The 20,947-nt window shown below is 50.8% G+C and overlaps 2 protein-coding genes across 4 annotated transcripts in view; one reads left to right on the top strand and one right to left on the bottom strand.

Annotated features, from left to right (window-relative positions):
• Positions 1-4,910: 4,910 nt before the first annotated feature.
• On the bottom strand, positions 4,911-17,163 carry MCM4 (minichromosome maintenance complex component 4). Its single transcript, XM_060035363.1, has 17 exons — positions 16,954-17,163; positions 16,734-16,803; positions 16,520-16,609; positions 16,233-16,396; positions 16,045-16,146; positions 15,098-15,193; positions 14,920-15,015; positions 13,421-13,559; positions 12,242-12,462; positions 10,631-10,751; positions 9,934-10,193; positions 9,252-9,617; positions 8,668-8,795; positions 7,749-7,956; positions 6,696-6,924; positions 6,173-6,306; positions 4,911-5,553 (listed from the first exon to the last, which is right to left on the bottom strand). The coding sequence occupies exons 2-17, from the start codon at positions 16,795-16,797 to the stop codon at positions 5,461-5,463; spliced, it is 2,511 nt and encodes an 836-aa protein (XP_059891346.1). The 5' UTR covers positions 16,798-16,803; positions 16,954-17,163; the 3' UTR covers positions 4,911-5,460.
• A 668-nt stretch (positions 17,164-17,831) lies between these two features.
• PRKDC (protein kinase, DNA-activated, catalytic subunit) overlaps positions 17,832-20,947 on the top strand; it is a 150,914-nt gene continuing 147,798 nt past the window's right edge. For all 3 annotated transcript variants that reach the window (XM_060035361.1, XM_060035360.1, XM_060035359.1), the window contains exons 1-4: positions 17,832-18,001; positions 19,801-19,877; positions 19,980-20,072; positions 20,369-20,443. In XM_060035361.1, the coding sequence (XP_059891344.1) occupies positions 17,848-18,001; positions 19,801-19,877; positions 19,980-20,072; positions 20,369-20,443 (399 nt within the window). In that variant the 5' untranslated portion in view covers positions 17,832-17,847. The remainder of the gene's footprint in view (positions 18,002-19,800; positions 19,878-19,979; positions 20,073-20,368; positions 20,444-20,947) is intronic.

The raw sequence follows: 20,947 nt of genomic DNA, 5'->3' as shown, positions 1-20,947 counted from the left end.
ACTGTCTGTTCTTTATCCATGAGAAGTTGAGTTTATGTAGGATTATCTACAATCTGGAAATCTGATACTAAGAATAAGTGAGCAGAGTGTTTCACACGCTTGATAATTCGACAACCTGGCATCTTTTCTTCTGAAGGCCCTTCTCACTTACAAGTTCATTCTGAGCAAAATTTCACATTTGACAGTGTTTTGATGTATAAGTCCTTCCAGATATTTTGCATCTTGACAGCAAACTCCAGAGTTACAGTGCCAGCTGGGATAATTCGGCAAGTGTAGGTTCTGGGACAGAGCAGCTGGGAGGATTGGGTAGGGTCACAAGGAGCGATGTTATCAACGCTTGGCGACGGTTACTGAGTAACCGAGGACGGGCTGTGCCTGGTGCTGGAGCTCTCCGCTGTGACCATAATTTCTACTTCTTTGCCTGCCTTTACTGTATCCTTCTTTAATTTCCAGGAGTCTTGTAAGAAACAGTCATTAAAGTTTATTCCTGAGTCCAACGTGGTTTTGCTATAATAATGCCCAAGTCCTGAGGAGGAGCATGTTGCCAATTAAATCATTATTCTCTAGCGCTTTAGCCCTTTGCAAAGCTCCACGGTTCAGGGGAAGAGGTTTCATGCACTTAAAATACACATCGCCGAGCTTGAGTTTGGCCCTCTGGTTCCTCAAAAGTTCAGAATGTATCTGATCAGGTAGAAACAGTTTTCAGGGATCTTTTACTGTAAACCCTGTTTGAAATAATCACAGCAGATAGCTTATAGGAAGCCTTAGCACAGATGCTGTATGTTATATAATATTGTGTTACAATATAATTTTCCAACTAAGGAAAGACTGTTTTCATTTTTGTGAGATTGTGTGTTTAGGGTTCACAGTACTTCAAGCCATCAGATCACACACTTTGCCTGTGAAATCCCACTGAAGGTCGAAGAGCCTGTGCCAGAAGCCCAGGCATCTGAGCAGCAGGAGAGAAGTCGGGGGCTGCTGAACGTCACAAGCCGAAAACGTCGCCGAATCAGATGCTTCCATGTAAAGGCTATGCTGTTCTGTTGGGGCAAAGCAGGGCCCACCTGTCCCACTGCTCCCAGGTGGTTCTGGAACAGACGCTGCGGAAGGCTGCGCCTTCCCGGCAGACAGCCTCCTACCCTTGCAGAGGTCGGCCCTGCATTTCAGCCCTCAGCGCGAGGACACCGCCAAGGGGAGGCGGCTGCATCAGCGGATTCTCTTTCGCGGGGGAAAGAGCTGGACCGGTGTCTTCCTCCAGCCCTCCCAGTTTGGGGGCCGCAGAGATGTGCCTGTGGAATGGGAGCAGCACTTCCCCGCGGGGCTGCTGGGAAGGGAGGACACGGCACGTGGCTGAGCGAGGCGTGTTTGTTAAATACAACACGGAGTCCATCGCTCCGTCTCTGCAGAGGCTGATAAAGCCTGGGAAGAAAGGGAAACAGATTTTAAAGTTTATAACTTGCCATTTGCAACAATAGAGAGCAGTGAGAGGAGAATCCAAAGGATAAACACCCCTGAGGTTTTTTGTTTTTAGATTCCACATGTAAGTGAGATCATAACAGCATTAGTCTTTCTCTGTCTGACTTATCTCACTTAGCATAATACCGTCTAGGTCCATCCATGTTGTCACAAATGGCAGGATTTCCTTCCTTTTTATGGCTGAATAATATTCCATTGTGTGTATAGTCACATACATATGTATAAATATGTATATATATATGAAATTTCGCGTCTTTTTTACCCAGTCATCCATCAGTGGACACACGGGTTGTCTCCATGTCTTGGCTGCCGTGAATAGTGCTGCTGTGACCACGGGGCCCAGGAGGTTTTACAGATTTCTCTTTTTATCTGGAAAATTTGTAGTTGCCTTGGAAAAAGTCCCTGCCTTCATGGAGCTTCTGTGCCAATGGAAGCAGACTAACAGCAAACTCTTAAATACATATATGAGACAATTTCCCACCATGATAAGTGCTGAAAAGCAAACAGGGTAACAATAAGAGCGGCACAGGTGGCCGCTGGCTCTGTTCTTTGGGGCAGGTGGTTAGGGAGGGGCCCCTTTAGGAAAGGGTCGCAGCTCAGATCATGGGGCAGGTGTTGTAGGAAGCCCTGAAGGGGCCCAGGCAGCAGCGGGCAGCTGAGGAGGGCAACTTGTGGGGCCTCCCTGGTGGTGCAGTGGGTAAGACTCCACGGTCCCAGTGCAGGGGGCCTGGGTTCGAGCCCTGGTCGGGGAACTAGATCCCACATGCATGCCGCAACAAAGGAGCCCTCGAGCTTCAACTGAGGAGCCCACCTGCCACAACTAAGACCCAGTGCAAACAAATAAATAAATATTTTTTTAAAATGTGGCTTGTGATCCTGAAGCAGAAACATGTATTTTTTTAGTTTTGCTATGAGCATCATTGAGACAATTGATGAAATAGGAATGTCTGTAGATTGGGTAACAGTATTAATTAAAAAAAAAATTATTTCATGTTTTTTGGCCGTGCCACCACGCGGCATGCGGGATCTTAGTTCCCCAACCAGGGATCGAAACTGTGCCCTCTGCAGTGGAAGCATGATTCTTAACCACTGGACAGCCAGGGAAATCCCTTAATTTTTCGATTGTTATGAAATTATTTTGTGGTTATTATATAAAGTAAGGTTACTTGTTTTAGGATATGCATGGTTTTTAGGAAGTATTTATAAGTAAAGGGGCATCCTGTCTATAAGTTAGTCTCGAATAATTAAAAAAACTTTATAGATAATGATAAAAGCAGGTTCAAGGAAATGTAACAAAGGAATTTGAGTGAAAGGTAAATGGGAATTTTACTAACCTTTTTTGTAAGCCTGAAACTTATTTCAAAAAGTTTAAAAAATTAAATTGCAGAGGCATTTTAAGAAATGACCTCAAATTTAATAAGTAACAGCACTTTCTTAAACTAAATATTTCCTAACCTTGTGCTAAGAGTGAGTCATTACCTTCTGGGTTTCTTCATTCTTGCTGGTGTTTGATTCCTCGGGTGGAGTTGGTTATATTTATGATGGATACTGGGAGCACAGTGGCTTGTGTATGTGTGTGAATCAGGTAAGGCTGCTCCAACTAGCAGGTCTGGGTATCTTTCAGGGTCAAAATTGGAGGGAAAAATTTAAATGCAATTACATTATACTGTAACATTTAAAACATATATTTGTAGGAATTGAGCTGAATTGTATTGTCCTCATAAGAAAAACCTACATTCTACTTATTTTGTTCACAGGAACGTGGTCGGGCACTGACCATGTGCCAGTCGTAAGCACTGAAGACTGGGAGGAAGAGGAGCCAGGATCTGGCCTGGGCAGCCCACATCTGTGCCAACAAACCACCTTCTACAAACGGGAAGGTGCCGGGGAAGGTGCCGTCTTTCCTGCCCCGATACTCCTGAGGGTAAGTGCGGAGGCTCGGCCTCCAAGGGCAGAGCTCTCCCGTGACTCACCCTCTTCCTCTCCTGCTCCGCTGCCTACAGACACCCAACAGGCATCTGTCGGCTCTGCCCTGACAGGATGAGCCCCTCCTGGCTCTCGGAGCCCCCCCAGACCACGTCGCAGTTCCACAAGTGACCGGAAATGCACCCAATTGAATAAGTTTAGATCCACCATAACGGAAGCCTCATTATGTTAATTCAACTCAGATTCCCGTAAAATCAAACTTTATTTGCAGCCGTAAGTTCCATGTTGGTATTGAATAACAAGGTTTAAAAAAATATCACTACTGTGTTACCTCAGGGGGAAAGCATCTTAGTCACCAGATAGGAGCGCCCCAGAAGGTTCGGGTACTGAGCATACTCGTCACTTAACTTCCTATGTTCTAGCCATGACTGCAGGCGGAGGGTTCACTTTGGTGAAAGCCTGTCTTTATTTCCCGTATCACTCGTCTATGATCTACAGAACTGTGTAAAGGAAGCAGCTCCAGAACCTGATGGCAGCAATGCTGTTTGTTTTGGGTTTTTTTAGTATTTATTTTGACCGTGCCAGGTCTTAGTTGCGACACGCGGGATCTTCATTTGCCGTGTGTGGGAATCTTCAGTTGCGGCATGCATGTGGGATCCAATTCCCCAACCAGGGGTCGAACCCGGGCCCCCTGCATTGGGAACCTGGAAGTCTTAGCCACTGGACCACCTGGGAAGTCTGCAGCAGTGCTCTCTCACTTAGCTTGTAATTGTGCAAGAAGGCACTCTTGTTGTGACCTTACTCAGAATGCAGTTTGGGGGGAAGATCAGCTCTCGCCGTGGCCCTGGGACATTTCCCAGTTGGTTCAGGGAACTTGGCCTCACAACGCCCTGCACACTGTGGGCCCCGGTGTAGTGTGTGCTGTCCACAGCTCGTCAGTGGCCTGAGAACCAGCCACCTTGAGCAACTCGGGCTGGGAACCGCTCAGCGCGTGGCCTCAGACTCCTCTCCCCAACGGTCTCCCTTCTCGGCCCAATTCTGGAAGCGTGAGCAGCGTCCACACACACACCGGACAGAGTTCTACTCAGAAGATTCAGCGGTTTTCATTTCAGACTCGTCTCTCGCACCCTCTGGTGATGCCCCAGCCTGACTGCTGCTGAGGCACCGTGACCCCCAGGACAGAATGGGGACCGCCGGAGCTGCTCAGATGACCTCTGAATCCCACGCCCACATTAGCATTTTAAGGCTGTTCAAACACTCAGATCTATCACTTTCCATGAATGCTTTGCTAATGAATGTTGATTCTAAAAAAGGCCAAACTCATGGAGACTTGAATGTTCCAGGGATTACTTGTTACCATAGTTACCTCCACCTGAGATTTCAGCCTATGGTGGTTTTATGAGAATGACTGCTAGAATTGAAATAACTTCTGAATAAGATGAAATGTATTATATCTTAGTGAGTTTATGACTTATACAAAATACTTACTGTCATGATTTCCATGAAAACAGTGTTTATTAAAGCTTTTTTCTTAATGAAAAATAATGCCTGATAACCAAGTATTACATTCTATCATTTATTGAGGAAAAAGTTTTACATATTAGGGTGAAGCAGTAGAAAGCAGTGACACGGAACCCCATCATTTCCAGCCTCATGTAGCCAAGAGAACAAGCCTTGAGGACTCAGTGGGGACAGCGCTGGCGTGCACCTCCCCACAGGAGGGATGTGAACACCCGAGCATCTCCAATGGCCACGACAAAGTCCAGCACAAAACCATGACCCAGACCGCTGTCTCCAGAGAAGATGGCACCCTGCTGTCTGTGCCTACACACAGCTCAAACCTGGTGCTAAACAAACGGCACTTGAAGAAAACAGTCGTACTGTATCATGCTCATAAGCTGGCACAGTGCTCTTCACTTAAAATGTTAAAAAGATGAACATACACGCTTCCCTAGAAAACGGAACCCCGGTTAGAAAATTTTTATGCAGCCAAGTAATGACTTTGAGGCTCTTTCTCCCGCCGGCGGCGGGGCAGTGACCGGCGCTGCTCGTGGGGCTTCAGAGCAGGCGCACCGTCTTCCCAGTTACCGTCAAGAAGTCATCATCCGCCAAGGCACGCAGCGCTTCTTCAAACATATCCTTGGTGATTGCCTTTGGGGAAGAGAAGAGAAAAAGAATTGGACACGTGGAGCTGCCCTCCCCACTTAGAGACACAATGGTTTCCAAGTTAAAGAACCACCGGAGTCTCCTTCCTTCCTGGTGGCTGTACACACGTCTTAACGTTCCGTCTTGGGAGTGGCAAACGTTTCCTGCGAAGGGCCAGGAAGGGAGGGCGTTAGGGCAGCAGGCAAGGCTGGACCCGACCAGCAGAGCTCTTGCCATGAACTCAGCTTTCCTTGTAACAGCAAGAGACTGCAAATGCTCTAAGTGCCCACCAAATGGTTAAGTAACTCACGGGGGAGGCATGAGGTAAATAAAGTGCGTAAGTCGTGAAGTGGATTCTGCGTCACAGATGAAGCTAAGAGTACTAACTGACACGGCTCAAAACCATGCATCCACATCCACACAGAAAACTGAAAGCCCGACAAAATTCTCATCGCAATCATTCCCTGATGGTGGGTGGTGATCTCACTTCTCTTCTTTATCTGTAACTACTTAAACAGTTTATTACTTAAACTACAAACGAAGGAAAAAAATTAGAAAAAAACTTTAAAGCAGCATCAAGGGAAAAGAAAACTCTATTAAACAAAATATACACATAAACACTTACTATATCAGACTGTCCCCGAATATCTTCAAAAAGTTGCTGGTATTTCAGGGCTGGCGTTCTGCCCTTGGATAAAATAAGCTTTTTCAAAGCTTCAGCTAACTCTTCTTTCCGTTTACGAGAGGTGGCACTCATTCCTGATTTAAAAGAAATTAGTGAAGACGTTTTTGCTCTAAGGAAGCAAAAGTGTTTCAAACTTCCATTAATATTTCTTTAGTCATAAATCAACTATACTCTTAAAAAAAAAAAAAAAACTGTTTAGTCATGTCAGCAAATAAGGTTAGGGGACAGTCGGAGCAAGTTCTGAATTCTGTTCCCAGTTTCTGAAGAGCTTATTTATAGCTGCTCCTTTCCACTGAGACAGTCCAGGCAATGAGCACAGAAGCGAGCCGCGCTCGCTGGGGAAGAACCGCTCCTCCAGGGGCCTGGTGCCCGGAGGGCGGGCAGGACAGGACCAGGTCACGTGCGCCAACATCTACCTCCTCGGCACCCCTGTCACGTGCTCAGAGGGCCCGCGCAGCCCCACCTGTGGTGAGGATGGAGATGTCCACGATGCCCGTCCGCGGGTCGGTCGCCGACTGCTTCAGGGCCTCCCGGTGCAGGCGCTTGGCCTCCTCGACGTCGATCGCCTCCACCTTGCTGGAAAACCGCACCTTGGCGTGGGCTTCGGCCAAGCGGGTCAGCGACTCCAGCTGTCGGGGGTACGCAGACACCATCCCTCGGCTGCTGCCCACCTTCCTCATGTCCACGTAAGCCTGGCGAGACAGGGGACACGCCAACTCCTCACACGATGACCTGAGGGTCGCGCCTGGACTCTGGCCAGTCGGGCTCCCGTTAAATAACCCCCTGGGCAGGTAGGTCCTGAGGGGAGCGAGAGCGGGTGCAGCCTTGGGCCTCGAGCCTCGTCTGGGGGAGGCGCGGGTGAAGCTTCAGGACGGGACTGGGCAGCAAGGGTGTGCGAAGCCTGGCACCCAGAGGACACGGCGTTGGGAAGGGCAGCTGAGGACTCTGGTCTGTTTGTTTACACCCCTGCGAGGAGCAGGCCAAGGATTAGCGGGGCAACACGCAGGAGGTAAATTGTCTAAACCCATACGTGGATGGCGTAACTCCTTCAAGATGACAGAGACGGAAAACCGCGTTATCACTTGTAACTTTCACTTGAGCATCTTCAGGGCTTTGTCAGGATGTAAAGCCCATCAAAGCACCAGGAACCTTCTTAGTGTCACAATGTCTACTGGGTATATGTCATCATGCACTGCTGCCCACTTAAAAGGTACTAAGAAGTGTACTTAAAATACTTAATTTTTTAGAAACGAGCAAATGCAGCCCAGAGACCAGAATTACAAGGTCACTAAGTAGCATCACCTATATTTCAACTCAGGCACCCTGGTCTTAAATACACTGTGCTTACAAGTATTTAAATATAAACAGAGTGCGCACAATGTGTGGAAATGAATCCTCCCCCTTTCTACATCTGGAAAAGTCGACTTTGCAACACAGGAGGGAAGACAGTCATAGAAGTTTCAGAGGCTGTTTTAGAGGCTGAGCAGCCCCCCGCTGCGCTCTGGGCCGCAGGTACCTCGATGAGGGCCTGGCTGGCGTCCTGGCTCAGCCGCGGCAGGACGGCACTGCGCGCGTAGGCGATGTAGTCCCTGAGCACCGCCATGTCCATGACCTCCTCCTGTGCCTGCTCCTCGCTCCGGAAGTACAGGGACACCAGGTGGTGAGCCAGACGCCGGTCATACGCTTCGTCCTGAGGGTCCAGCATGAGGAAGATCAAGTCAAACCTGAGAAAACATCGTGAACAGTTTTCCCAACTGGGACACCCACGTACCTGTGCGTGGACCCCGGGGTCTGCAAGGGAGGCAGGCGTGTCCTGCCCAGGCGGCCTGAGGAGCCCGGGCCTCCGGTTCCCCTACCCCGGCCCCGCAGGCCCCTTCTGCCCGGGAATACCGGGCACTGAAAGCTGAGCCAGAAGCAAGATGCTCCCAAGGGAAACGCTGCTGTAATTCTGAAGACCGGAAGATACGAATGAAAATACATTCAACTCTTTTGGGGAGAAGGAACTATCTGTTAGAACAGTCAAGTAATCAAAGTCTAAACATATCTATCTTTGAGGAAAAAGTATGGACTACGTGACTCCCCTTCCACAAGTTTAATTTTCAGACCCTTATCTACTGTGTAAAACCGCTCTCTGCACTTTGTTGATTCTCTACAGCAGCTTTAAGACCGAGAGCAGCGAGAGGTGGGTTTCTGAAAGGATGAAGCTGAAAGGCCCTAATTGCTCCAAAAAACAAGTACGCATCAAGGTGAGCAGAAAAACACACCGTCCTTGCCTGGAAAACCCGTGACCAAGCAGATGTGCAGGCTTTGTGCTGGCCTGAAGAGTTTACGACATCAGCTGGGCTCTGCCTTGTATTTCCTTCTCAAGCTCACCCTGAACGTTCCACAGATGAGCAAAGTGAGACCATCTATTCTATGAAAACGTGTTTTCGTACCTTGACAACAGTGTGTGGGGCAGCTGGATGTTCTCAATGGTGGTTTTTTTCGGATTCCACTGAGACTCGATAGGGTTTGCGGCTGCCAGGATGGAGGTGCGGGCGTTAAGCTGACAAATAATCCCAGCCTGGTGGAGGGACAGTGTGGTTAGAAACCTCGCCCCGAGGCCAGCAGGAACTGTGAGCCACCTCCGCCCGTGTGCCCTCTGCCAGGGATCTGCCGTCACCACGAGCCACGTCACCCGGCACAGGTGACTTCTGCACAGGCGTCCCCCTGGGGACAGCCCTGAGCACTGAGTTAAGCCAAGGACCGAGCTGTAGATGAACGTTTGCTGCGACTGCGTCTTTTTCAGTAACCAAACCCCTTGCATTAAGACAAACTCAAGTTCTACGAGTACCACACATGAGAGAGTTAGGACAGCACAAAGGAGGAAAGAGGATCCTGTGGAAAATACTGAGACGGAGCTGGGACCTAACAGGAGAAGTGTTGGCCAGTTTCCCAAGCTGCAGGTTCCACAGATGCTGAGGTTCAAGCCCCCCGACACCCCAACTGTGTCCACGCCGGGACAGAACGGGCGACTGACCTTGGCGATGGAGAGCGTCTGCTGCTCCATGACCTCGTGCAGGACAGAGCGTGTGCTCTCGTTCATCTTGTCGAACTCATCGATGCAGCAGATGCCGTTGTCACTCAGCACCAGGGCGCCGGTCTGCAGCACGAGCTGCCGTGTCTCAGGGTCCTTCATGACGTAGGCGGTGAGGCCCACGGCGCTTGAGCCCTTCCCGGACGTGTACTGGCCCCGGGGGACCAGGTTGTACACGTACTGCAGCAGCTGGGACTTGCTGGTCCCTGGGTCCCCGCAAAGCAGGATGTTGATCTCGGCGCGGAACTTGCCCCTTCCTGTGTGACTGAAATCCTTTCTTGTCCCGCCAAAGAGCTGAAGCAGGATTCCCTGGACGGGCGGACAGACAGATCTCAGTGCTCAGATGGACAAAGGGCGACAATGAAGAGATCAGAGGACGGGAGCAGCTGCGAGTCAGCTCTGGGGCACGGATGCCATAGGGGCCCGGACCCCACCCACCCCATGGCGGCTTCTGTGCCTGGAAACGACACGAGGATGCCGACCATTCTCAGCACCAACAGCCAAGGCAGGCGGCGGGCCCTGCTCGGCCCAACGGGCCGAGGCTCATCCTTTCCGGGGTGTCCACACTGTCTGACCCGAGAGCTCTCAAGCCCAGCCGCAAGTGAGAAGCCCATCAGTCTGTTACCTTCTTTATATCTTCATGCTCATAAATGCTCGGAGCCAAGGCGGAAGCGAGTCTCTCATAAATGTCTGGTTTTCTGGAAAGCTCCTTAAGCAATTCCACACGCTTCTCTGAAAAAAGTTTCTGCTCTGCTTCTTCGTCGAGGCCGTGCAGACGCTTCGAGTCGGTTTTCCGATAGTGAATAACGTCGATGTGGGTTTTGTAGACAGACTTCACGTTGCTCACTCTGGGATTGACGCGAATGGGGACCGCTCGGTAGATGCCTGAGGGCACAAAGGACACACTCTCACCTGCCCGACCTCGGCCTGGAGCACGGGGGAGGCAGGGCTCCAGGGGGCTCCGAGCAGAGCCAGTGAGGTTGACCCGGGACCACTGCCTCCACACGCCACCTGCTCACCTCTGTGTTCGATGCATTGCAGTTTGAAACAGAAGTTTCATTTCTCTTAAACCGAATGTAAGGAATTACCAATAACTACCTGAAAGAAAGTACCTAAATCCCGTACCAAAAACCTATTCTAGAAAGGAAACCTGAAGAGCTCAAATACTGAAGGTCGCTGACAAGTTATTTCAGACAATAACAGGGAGACTGCCTACCGTCTGGGCAGGGGCCATGTCGGAGGTCAAAGGCAGGCGCTGGGAACAGCAGCCCCAGGCCAGGCATCCCCGACCAGGTCACAGGGCTGACTCTGGAGCCCCTCACCTGTGACGTGCACTCTGTCCCCAGGCTGGACCTTGTCCACGAGGTCATTGTGAGCGGCGAGGACGACCGTGTGCGGCGTCTGCCCCGCGGGCATGTCTTCAGGGGACTCCTGGAGCTTGATCTGAGAGGGTGGGGGGCAGATGCCTCAGGATAGGCCCAGAGCTCTGCCCACCCAGCCACTCCGACAGCAGCGCCTCTGCTGCCCCTGGGACCTCGCTCTGTTTCCACCTCTGGTAACCCAGGGTGTGCATTCTGAGGCGATTGTTCGTTTAGAGGCTGCCCCGTGTGGGGGCGGGGATGCCAGGGCTGTTTTTCCCCGTATTAAGGCTGTGGCGGGCATGTCTGCATCTGCGTCGGCTTGCGTTTCTAGTTCCTTCTGGACGCTGCCCCCAGTGCGCTTCTGGGTGGAGAAGCACCCCCCCGTTCAGGTCACCGTGCCTCCCAAACTCTTGCCTGTCCTCCTGGTGACATCGACTCACCCACAGCACTCCGTCCCGGGTGCTGGGGACTCTGCCCCAGAGTGGAGGGACACACACAGTCCTGGCAGTGCCAGGCGTGGTGGCAGAAGACAGGAGGGAGCAAGGGGCGGGGGTGGAGGCTGCGCTTCCCACCGTCAAGGGCAGGGAAGGCCGTTCTCAAACCAGGTGACCACCGGGCAGAGGGGAGGCTGTCAGGGAGGGGCCACGTGCTCTCAGCGACAGGACAGCAAGTGCAAGGGCCCCGAGGCGGCCTGGAGGAGCCGGAGGACGGCAGCGAGTCTGCCGGCAGAGCCTCGGAGCACCCAGGCCCAGGAACTGGTGCCCACGTGCGGAGAAAGCTTCTCACCTCGATGACCCTTCCATCAGCAAGGAAGTGGACGCTTTTCACACGCGTTAGTGTTCTCCTAATGACTCCCAATAAGGGAAACTATCTCTTGTCCTATACTTTGAACTCATTCTCTCCACTTAAAGTTAAGATTGCTTAAACACTAAAACAAATCAAAAAATTCTTCACTCCTTATGCATACTTTATACCATTACAATCGCAGTAAATAAATGGTTTTCTGCCTTTCTCTGGCATTTTAATCTGCATCTTAAAATTTTTCATGAATAAAGAGCTACAAGGTCGAACTCCCTAGGCAATAGTTTGTGAGAAAAACTTTGGCAAAACTTCTCAGTCCATTCTTTACCCGTGGTAGAACTGCCAAGTGTCAGAATTTAATCAAACGGCGTTTACTGTTCTTAATGTATACACCCTTACATTCTACAATCTTAAGTATTTCCCGTAGAAGCATCTCGTGTTAAATTTGACTTAATAAATCACGAATGACACTGAACTTAAGATATTCAGTTGGAGAATGCACTCCTCCCCTATGACAAGCGTGGAACACAGCGCACGGGTGCCCATGGGCGGTACAGCAGTGCTGCTGGCCCAAGGCTGGGGCCTCAGGCACACCGAGTGCCCAGCTTCGCCCTCTAACACACCTGCTCTCCGAGGAGGAATGAAGCTGCTCAACCCACCAGGAAGCATGGTTTCAGGGCTGCATGAGTGGACAAGTTACACCTGGCTTTTGAGGACCTGGCTGGGGCAGAATGAGGATGGGGCACGTGGAGGGGGGCAGGGGCCACGCACCATTTGCTTGTCGGAGAAGACGGAGCGGTTGTGGATGAGCGCCATGCTGTGGCTGGTGTGGCAGCGCTCACACACGCAGGGCTCGGCGATGCGACCGCGGTCTATCTCCACCCGGGCCGTTTGGGCGCACACCTGGCACTGGAAGAAGGCCTCCTGCATCTCTGGAATCAGCTGGGACGTCCTGATCACCATGCCGCTGATGGCGATGAGCTGGTCGATGTCTGCAAGGCGGGGAGAGGGCAGCTCGTCCCGGCTGGGCGTGGGCCTCCCCAAGCTGGAGGCCAGCTGGGGCGGGTCTGGCTCTGCTGTCCAGCCTGGGAGAACCTCACTGGAGGAATGGAGGTGCTGGGATGGCGGGGGTCACAGGGAGACGCTACGGCCAGAGCACTAACATCTCGCTGCGTACCCTCAGCTCTGGCCTGGGATGTCCCTCCTGTGACCAGTGTGCTCCCTCTCAACCCCTTAAGTCTACTGACCCTTGCCGAGCTAGGCCGACCCGAGGCTGCCTGGGGACGACCGGACCCTGTGAAGTGGCTGTCACAGCCCACGCACTCGTGATAATCTTCTCCATAGTCACGCCCACTATACGTGGAGGGTTCAGAGACTTACCTGTCCCAGTAGTAACCGGGGCCCCTGACATAGCATTTCCCCCAATAAATAACGTAATAGGATGTTTCAAGTCTGCTTTCCAAATCTTTCACCACAAAGTCCTCCCACTGGGGCCCAGCACGCTCCGTCTCTCCCTGGGCTGAGACACTCCTGCTCTGTTCTTCTGCCTCTTCTCTTCCTTTCCAGACTAGATTTCCTCCTTATGCTTCAAGGCACGGATCACATTTTATACTTGTCTTCTACTTTGATTCTGAGGGACTGCCTTCTTAGTAAAATAACTGTAAAACTATCATAACTGGATCAGTTCATCTTAAGATAGAAAAGTATCAAGAGTTACAGCACCTTTTATATAATTTCAGTTTAGTTAAAAAGGTATGGTGGGTTCAGAAGCATATGGGGTAACTGAGCCTGCAACTGGCTCCTGTCAACCCACAGTCCGCCACCGTCGCTGTCACCAACTTCTTTAAAGTTCCTTGATGAAGTGACTTTCACGGAATGTGCTCTCTTGCTATTACAAACGTTATCTTCTATATGTCAACTATATCTCATTAAATTGGAAAAAAATATTACCTTCTGGATTCAGGTTCCTCATATTCTTAGTCTTCAATGCGTTGAACGGTCTTACTTGAATCTGATGTTCTAAGATTGAGTCAGGATAGCGGTCAAAGAAGATCTCATTGACAGCCATGTCGAAAGTTGGGATAACTTCCTTTAAAAACAAGTATAACGGTGCCAAGCTGTGTTTGTATTTTTATCTTAGGGTTAAATCTAATAAAGCAATTCATGTTAGCAAGGCATAAAGACAAAAAGAATATGGCATAATCCAAAAGCATTACCCTATAAAATCACACATGCTATTTGTAAACCCTTGGGCACACTGAAATCTCTCACCTCTGCATCTTCTCACTAGAGTTAAATGAGATGAGACATGGACTTCCCTGGTGGCGCAGTGCTTAAGAATGCCCCTGCCAATGCAGGGGACACGGGTTCGAGCCCTGGTCCAGGAAGATCCCATGTGCCGCGGAGCAACTAAGCCCGTGCACCACAACTACTGAGCCTGCGCTCTAGAGCCCACGAGCCACAACTACTGAAGCCCGCGCCCCTAGAGCCCGTGCTCCACAGCAAGAGGAGCCACCGCAGTGAGAAGCCTGCGTACTGCAACCAAGAGTAGCTCCCGCTCTCCTCAACTAGAGAAAGCCTGCACGTAGCAATGAAGACCCAATGCAGCCAAAAATAAATACATTAATTAAAAAAAATGAGATAAGACATATAATCGTGCCTTCAGGATGTGCTGGCATGACTGTAGGCTTTTAATTGGCAACAGAAGCTCATACTTTCAGGTCTTACTTTTCTTCCATAACAGAATGATATCAAAATGGGTTAAATCATAATTATTCCAACTTGTTAACACCTGTTCCCCATTTTGCAGATAAGGAAACAGCCTCTGGGAAGCTGAGGAACTGGACCAAGGTTACACAGCTATTAAGCAGCAAAATCAAGATTTAAAACCAAGTCTGCCTGCCTCCAAAGCCTAAAGCTAGAATCAACGTAGCTGATGCTTTGTTGATAAAGCCTGAGCTTAAGCCCAGAGAAGACTGCAGTATGGTTAACACAACCTGTTAGAGAAGGCAGGTGTGTGTGTTTTTGTTTAATATGTTTTAAGTCATCAAACCCAACAAGCTGTCAATTGTGAGTCACCACTGTTTTATGTACTAAAAAACGCTGCCAACCAAACGATGACATGCCGTCAACAGTAACACACACCCCGATTTCTAATGTTAACGTGTGGAAAAGTGTTCATCTTAAAGAAGACAGAACATGGTTTTAAGAGGTTTGGGGGGACTTCCCTGGCGGTCCAGTGGTCAGGGCTCCTCGCTTCCACTGCAGAGGGCATGGGTTCGATCCTTGGTTGGGGAACTAAGATCCCACATGCCATGCGGCAACCCCCGCCCCCCAAAAGGTGCTTTGGAGGCATATTCTCTGTTACTAAGGAAACCCTACTGTCCAGAAACCCTGCAGATCTTCTAGATGTTTACTGCAGACCCCCAAGTTCAACGGCAAATTGTTACCTGTGGGTAGCAGATGAGCTGTCTGTATAGATTTGTGTCGAATGATCTTATATGTTCACAGTTTACGTTTAAAAACGGCTCTCCAATAACGTTAATCTACAGGGCAGAACAAACAAATTATATCCTGCCAACCATTTCAACCCCTAGTTTGAATATTCAGGTTAGTGTATTTCATTACCTCCCCAAGTCGCTGCATGTACAGAGGCTCAGTCACGTCTATGCCAATGCTTTCTTCTTCTCTAGCCAGAGGATCGATGAAACGCTGAAGAAATCTCTTAGCGTGGGGAGAGAAACAGTAAGCTTAATGCAGTTAGGAACCAGCAACTACTCAAAATAAAAGTTATGAATGCTGGGAGCCACTCATCTTTTCAAGTTAGCTAAGACCTGGAAACAGCCCAAGTGCCCATTTATAGACAATTAGCTTAAGAACGTGTGATATATACAGATTTGTATATGTATACACATAATGGAATATTACTCAGCCATAAAAGAGAAAGAAATTTGCCATCTGCAGTAACATGGGTGCACCTAGACGATATTATACTTAGTGACATAGGTCAGATGAAGGCAAATACTATATATCATTTTCACGTGGAATCTAAAAAGTAACACAAATGAATCCATATACAATACAGACTCACAGACACAGGAAACAAACTTATGGTTACCAAAGAGCAGGGGGAGGGGGGAGGGAGGGAGGGAAGGAGGGATCAATTAGAAGTATGGGATTAACAGACACAAACTACCAGCTGTAAAGTAGAAAAGCAACAGGAATTTACTGTACAGCCCGAAGAATTACATTCAAAATCTTATAATAACCTATAATGGGACATAATCAGAAAGAGAAGTATAACCAAATCACTTTGCTGTACGTCACTTTGCTGTACACACGAAACTACCGCATTACTATAAATCAACTATACTTCAAAAAAACGAAACTAGGAACTAGGAACGATGTCAGAATTTGGAGACAAACGTAGGTGTTTTTCTTTTTCCTAAAAACTGAAAAAGACACCACCAATTCTGAGCCACGTGAAGATCTGCTCCTAAATAGCGGGGTCACTTGGATGGAGGTGACAAGTACTTTCCCCCTCATCTCCGGAGCCCCGAGGAATGGAACCTCACCTGAAAGTTTTCTTTGCACGTTGCCACATTTACATCTGTTCCCCAAATCACGAGTTTTTGGCCCAAAGACTGCTCGCTCGCCACTATATCCTCTGCGGCCGGCTGCACAGGAAAGGCGACGGGAGCAGGTTTGCGGGGGACGACCCACCTCGCGCGGCCCACCGCGCCCCGAGCGGCCCCGCACTCACCCCGTCCGAGTGCAGGTCCACCTGCAGCCCTTTCCGCGCCGAGCCCAGGTCGGGCCTCTGCCGCACAGGCGTGCCGCGCACGCCGCTTCTCGGAGTGCCCTCCACCCGTGAGCTGGGGGTGCCGTAGGTCAGCGGCGAGCTCACGTCCAGGTCCAAGGGGGCGGCTGGGGACCGCGTCCACGGGGGTGAGCACGGCGAGGACCCCTGCGGGACGTCCGCTCCCCCCGCCCGGCCCCCCCCCGCCCCCCCGGCCCTGCGGGCCCCCCATGCCCGAGCGGGCAGCGCACCTGCGGGCGGCGCGCGGGGTGGGCTGCGGGGCTCTGCGCCGGGCGACGCGGGCAGCGGCCGAGGCTCTCCCGACGACAGCGGGTCCTGACCTGTGGGGGAACGGGCACGGCGGCGTCGGTGCGGGCGGCACTGGGGCCGAACGGGGCTAACACGGCACCGCCCGCCCTGCCTCCCCGAGGACCCCGCGGGGAACGGCCGTACGCGGACACTCACGTGGCTGAGCGGGGGCGGCCCGCCGGGAGCCGCGGCGGCTCGGAGTGGACGCCGGGGACGACATGGCGGGCTGCGCGACAGAGACGCGGGCTCGCGGGGGCGCTCCCTGAAGACCCCCGCCCGTCTCCCCTCGCTCCGGCCCCCCACCCCTCGGCCCTCCCCCCAGCACCGCCGACCCCGGCAGACCCCCGCCTTCCGAGCCGGCCGGACCCAGCCCCACCTAAGGGTCGCGCTCCCGCTCCGCTTCAGCAGGGGCCAGGTTTCCCGCCGGCGGCACCGTTGTTTCCGCCCCCAGCGGCGGCCCACCAATCGCAGCAGCGCCCTCGCGCAGCCCCGCTTCCGGGAGGCACCACTGTGCAGCGGCAGGGGGGACCTGACGGCCGCCCCGCGCCTCGCGGGACACCGACGCACAACTCGCTCGGGGCTCCCCCGCTCCGGTGGTCTTGTCCAAAGCCGGAATGCGATTTCGCGGGAAATCTGCGGAGGCCGCCGGACAGCGTTCGGGGGCCGGCCTCTACAGGGCGTGCCTAAGGAGGAGCCGCTCCTGTGTTCCTTGGGAATCCAAACGACACCCGCCCCCCCCCCCGCCCCCGGCCCTCCTTATCAAGTGCTAGCTGTGGCTCCCGACCCGAGCCGTAGCCTGTTTCTTTCTGCCTCGGGCACTCAGTCAACTCCAATTCGCCACCTGTCCTCCGCATCTATTTCCGGAGGTCGAGCGGTTGGATTCCTGATTCTCCCCGAGTTTTGACGTATTGTGCTAAGTGTACTGTGGGCCACACATTCATAAGCCTGCCTCTATCTTAATGCACGTCTAAGCCGTTGATCCTGCAGGGAGGGCTCCCTCCGCGATGGTCTTCGACAAGGTTCCAGCGCTCGCGCCCGCGCTCGCCCCCGGGGCACGTCTGCGCCCGGGCCGGATGTGCTCACTCGCCGAGGACCCCGCTCCCTTCAGCCCGCTAAGGCCCCGCCCCTCGCAGGACCCCGCCCCCTGCCTCAGGGACACTTCCGGGCCGGACAGCTGTGCTCACGCACCGGAAGTTCCGCCCCCGCCCCGTTCCACTAGGCACTTAAGGCCCGGGTGTCGTGTGCGCACGCGTGGGTGTTGCTGGGCGTCATGGCGGACGCCGGGTCTGGCGTGAGGGGTACTCTGCTTCAGTTACAGGAGTCCTTGTCCGCGGCCGACCGCTGCGGAGCGGCGATGGCCAGTTGTCAGCTGCTGCGGGGCCTGGGGCAGGAGTGCGTGCTGAGCTCCGGCCCTGCGCTGCTGGGTGGGTACGGCTCCGGGCTTCCGACAGCCCGTAGCCCGGCAGCCCTTGCGGGTCCGGCGTGGGCGCCTCGGGCGGTGCTTGAACGGGCTGGTCAGAATTCGTGACGTGTGTAAAAGTGGTTTGTCAGCTTCTTCTTTTCTTAACGGCGGAGGAAAGGTATTTTAAAACCAAAGGTGGTGAAAATGATCCGAATTTGGTATCATTGCTATCCGCGGTGGGGAGGGACAACGAGAGGAGAGTATTTTCTTCCACCTCAGTGTCGCCTAAACCCACCAGCACCTTTTCCAAACCCCTGTGTTTGCTGAGAAGCAAGCCATGCTGTTCTTTTAATTCTTTAGCAATACCTAGATGAGAACTTTTACTTTTGCAGCAAAAGTGCCTCATTTCAGCATTTTTAAATGTGTCATCGCGTGAAAACATCTGTGATATTACCTTTTTTTAAAAAAAGGGAAAGTGAATCTTAATTTTTTATTTCTTTATTTTTGGCTGCGTTGGGTCTTCGTTGCTGCGCGCGGGCTTTCTGTAGTTGCAGCGAGCGGGGGCTGCTCTTCGTTGCTGTGCACGGGCTTCTCACTGCGGTGGCTTCTCTTGTTGTGGAGCGCGGGCTCTAGAGCGCAGGCTCAGTAGTTGTGGCGCACGGGCCGGCCCAGGGCTCGAACCCGCGTCGGCAGGCGGATGCTTGACCACTGCGCCACCAGGGAAGTCCCAGTGTTATTCCCTTTTAAAGCCGCAAGTAAGCAGACTCTTCATGTTGTGTCCGCTTAATTAGAAGGTAGATGAGATTTTCTTCCTAAGAAAGTCATTGTTGAATAAGGTGGAGAAATACAGTAAGCAAAGTCTTGAAGAAGATGCTGTGCAGTGCTTATATGTTGTCAGGGGTGTATTAATGGGGAAATTAATGACCGAACAGCAGCATCATCGTGTAAATGCTTTCTAGTCTGAGTTCTAGGAGTTCACTTTTGTTCCTTTAGTAACGTTTCGTAAAGCAGTCCCAGGTTCACTCTGCATATTCAGGCTGTGTCCTTTCACTTGAGAGATTATAGGGGAGTGTACTAGTTTTCTGTTGGTGCTAAAACGTGCCACTGGCTTGGTGTTTACAACAGCGCAGGTTTGTCAGTCTTATAGTTGTGTGGTTGGAAGCCCAGCACGGGTCTCATCAAGCTGAAACCAAGGCAGCAGGTAGGGCCACTTTCCTTTTTCTGAAGGCTCTGAGGGAGAATTCTTTCCCTTTTTCATTCAGGTTGTTAGCAGACTTCAGTTCCTTGCAGTTGCAGCACTGAGGTCCCTTTTTCCTTGCTGGCGTTCCTTGCTTCTAGAAGACCCCTGCATTTCTTGGATTACGCTGCCCCCCTCCCCCTTCCTCCATCTTCAAAGCCAGCAGCAGAGGGTCAAGTGACATGCTTGGAATCTGTCCTGCTTTCCTGTACTCCCTCTCCTTACTCCCTCTCCCACTTGTGAGGGCCCTTGTGATTGCATTGGGCCCACCTGATGCCCCAGGGTTCTCACCAGTTTAGGGTCAGCTGATTAGCAACCTGATTTTCATTCGCCATGTAAAGGTAGCATATTCACAGGTGTGACACTAGGAATTAGGGTTCTGCCATCTTTGGGGCCATTATTCTGCCTACCTCATTGCTGTGGAACATCTAGAATTTCCCATTTTCCTTGTTAAAATACGACAGCCTTAGGCTAGTGTTTTATCACTTAAGAGGCTGAATTGAGAAACAAGCAACACCTTTAGGGTGGGTTTATGGAGTACCTTGGCAGCTCTCTTATTTGTTTTGTTTGTTTGTTTTTTCCAGCATTACACACGTCCTTAGTTTTTTCCAAAGATTTTGGTTTGCTTGTATTTGTTCGGAAATCACTTGGCGTTGATGAAGTAAGTTGAAGATTTTCACTTTACTCTTCTAGTATATTCCTTCACGTTGAGGTGACTTTTTTTCTTAGCCGTGTTTCTGTAATGTTTATTTTTTTATTATAGTTTCGTGATTGTAGAGAAGAAGCCCTAAAGTTTTTATGTGTTTTCTTAGAGAAAATTGGCCAGAAGGTCACACATTATTCTCTCGATGTTAAGGTAAGGGGGAAAAAACATACCTCGTCATATACCAATGTCCTTTTTAACTTATGATGTTAAGTTCAACTTAATTTTATTTCTGCCTTTCTTGTTGGGGAGTTTATTTTTGCTTGATTGTGTTAGAAATTAAGTGGCTATTTTTTAAAAAATTTAATGAGCTAAGGCCCTTGTGGAAAGTATTAAATTGTAATATATACGGGTATTGCTCCTCCCAGGCGTAGTTTTAGCTGTTAAGTCTTAGTTATAAGAACTAAGGTCTTATTGATGATTTTGTTATGTCTCCTTTTAAAACCTAGAATACTTGTACCAGTGTTTATACAAAAGATAAAGCTGCTAAGTGTAAAATTCCAGCCCTAGAACTTCTTATTAAGGTAATTAAAACATATTTCTAAGCGCTTGTGTTTTCTATTAAATATATATCTTGAGCTGAAAATTGGAGTTTTGGGTTGTGTTTTGGGTGAGAGATGTTGTAGAATCACATTGATGTGTGGAGAAGATGCATGTTTCCCAGCCATCACCCAGTAACAACCTTGGTATTTTGCCCTCACACCCTTCTGGGTAGCAAAGGGAGAAGTTCGGTTGTGAGGGGTATGAAGGGAAGGTAGCGCGGAGTGTAAGGAATTGACTGCCCCTCCATTACTCTTACCCTTACTGTGAAAACCTAACCGCTGCTAAGAATTGCGAAAGTTCATCTCATTGTGTCTTTGAATGTTTTCCTAAAACCTTACACTGGGATGGGTCTGTGTGTTCTGTGTAAGTGGTCATTGGGCTCACTCTCATCTAGGTATCTGTTTAGATGTGTCTCTCTTTTAGAATTTCTTTGGGTCTTGTTGGTCCTTGTCTTAATATGTCTCTGAGAACATGTGTCTAGTCAT

Source organism: Delphinus delphis, chromosome 17, assembly GCF_949987515.2.
Source record: "Delphinus delphis chromosome 17, mDelDel1.2, whole genome shotgun sequence".
Taxonomy (NCBI): Eukaryota; Metazoa; Chordata; class Mammalia; order Artiodactyla; family Delphinidae; genus Delphinus; species Delphinus delphis.
Note: the sequence above shows the minus strand (reverse complement) of the source record. Positions and strands in the feature narration are given on the sequence as shown.